The 2,304-nt window shown below is 25.8% G+C and overlaps 1 protein-coding gene across 1 annotated transcript in view; it reads left to right on the plus strand.

Moving 5' to 3' along the window:
* LOC107608886 (asparagine synthetase [glutamine-hydrolyzing] 1) overlaps positions 1-2,304 on the plus strand; it is a 6,234-nt gene that overhangs the window by 668 nt on the left and 3,262 nt on the right. Inside the window, exon 3 of the mRNA XM_021107513.1 lies at positions 1,676-1,814. Coding sequence (XP_020963172.1) covers positions 1,676-1,814 — 139 coding nt within the window. The remainder of the gene's footprint in view (positions 1-1,675; positions 1,815-2,304) is intronic.

Here is a 2,304-nt window from a genome sequence, read left to right on the forward strand (position 1 = left end):
TATTTCTATTATATATAGTAAGAGAAAAACTCAAGGATCAACAATTTTAGTTTATATTGGCCATCACTTTTAGTTAGTAGTCCAATATCTTTAGTTCAAGAGTTTAACTCTATGTTTAATTTTTACTCTATATTTTTAAATATTATTGACTAATTATTAGTTAAAAATAACAAATTATACTGATTCTATAGCATTAGTTATTTAGTTATATATATAACTGTAACTTTTTTTTGTATTGGAATAAGTCAAAATTAAAGTTTTATTTTGGATATTCTCATATTTAATTTATGTATATTGGCGGTGATATCAAAATTCTTTAAGAAAGTCTATCAAAGTTGAAATTCTTTTGCTTATACGAGACAATATATTATATATCTACTAGAATTAATCATATTATCACGTATAGAGATAATAATGAAGTAGATGATGATATGTATGAATTTGGCACTTTTGATTCCCGGAACTTTGTTCTAAGTATTTGGTTTTAAGTACAGACTGAATTGCTGATGATGATAGGTATAGCAGAAACTTTTGTTTGTTTCCATCATGTGCTATATCTTCTGTGACTGTGACTTTCATGTGTAGGCCGTGGCAAATTTTAATACCAAAATATACAAAAAATTATGTGAACATTACAGTGATATTAATATTGTTATGAGGTGGATTGGATAGTGATATGAGAACTAATTATATATTGGACATTGAGTGACATAATACACTTGAATTCCTAGCTTTAACTTTCATGGTGGTGTCTACTCAATCAAATATTTTAACGGAATATATGAGTTCATTATTGAGGAGTTGAAATTATATTTACACTTTATGTTGGGATTCCTTGTTTGTGTGTCAAATTATAATAAGGACATAACATTAGTGGGCAACTACGAAAAATAACATGAAATATTGAAATTACTATATTCTAAGGTAGTCACCTATTATTAGGATAAACAAGTGGGCATGTTACATGTGGGGTCGAAATTGAAATTCAATAATTGGTAAAAAATTTGATGGGAAAAATCCAAAAAGGAATGACGATTGAGAAACATATAATTAAAAGTACTTACTAGTTATAACTGCTTAGCAACTATAAAGTTTAGAGAGATCCTTCTGATATTTTAAGAAAAGTGGAAATTTAAGTGCAGTCAACTTCATATAAAATTGATAACTGAGAGCCCTTAAATAAAAATTTAGTTAAATCATTTAATGGCTTTTAACTATCAACTTTACGTAAAGTTAACTACATCTGAATTTTCGCCTTTAAAAAATTTAAGTAAAATTGTTTACAAAATTAATTATTAAATAATAGATATCATTTTAAATAAAAGTTTATGACGAAAGTTTAATAATTATTTTTGGATCAAAAAAAGTATATTATAAAAATATTATTGGATCATCTACCTAAAAATATTATAAGATATTTTAATTTTGTGAAATAGTTTGGAGTTGAAGTAGACCTATTCAATCTGAATTCTAATAGTATAGAATTGCATAAAAAATTTGCTTATATGACTAAACATGTTTAAATATCTGTGTAATTTTGTTTTTGTTTACATGTAGTAAATAGAAATTAAAATAATAACGAACTTGCATATTAAGTATTAACTGAAATATGCTAGAAATAAATAGAAAGTAGAGTTGTGAATGATGATTGTTGACGGTGACGTGAGTGAAACAGGTTGAAGCACCGTGGGCCAGACTGGAGTGGGCTCCACCAACATGGTGACTGTTACTTGGCTCATCAACGGTTAGCCATAGTTGATCCTGCTTCCGGTGATCAACCTCTCTTCAACGAAGACAAAACCGTTGTTGTCACGGTACCCTCCCTAACCCCACATACTACAATTATATCCATTACTCTCTCTCTCTTTCTTTTTTTTTTTTTTCTTTTTTCCTGCTCTTTTTATTTGAATTTAGTTTTGATACATTTTTGATATTTTAGAGTTTTTCACTTACATAAACTAAAAAATCAACTAATTATCTCTATCTCCTAATTCAACATTATTTACATTTATCTCCTGCTTGTTTACTAATAAATCGCAGTGAGTGTATGCTTTTTAATTAATTGAAAGTAAATCGCAATATTTTTTGAAAATTAACATATTTCAAAAATTAAATCACATGCATTATGAAAAAAATTATTGAGAGATAATACAAAAATCTAATACAGTAAAAAATTATTTCATTTTGTATTAGGTTTTTTATTTTATATTTTTAATTATTACTAAAAAAATTAAATAATTTTTAATATAATAAATATATAATTATAGATGTTACATAAATAAAATTATAGATATAAATAAGAGG

Source organism: Arachis ipaensis, chromosome B07, assembly GCF_000816755.2.
Source record: "Arachis ipaensis cultivar K30076 chromosome B07, Araip1.1, whole genome shotgun sequence".
In the NCBI taxonomy this organism is placed as follows: Eukaryota; Viridiplantae; Streptophyta; class Magnoliopsida; order Fabales; family Fabaceae; genus Arachis; species Arachis ipaensis.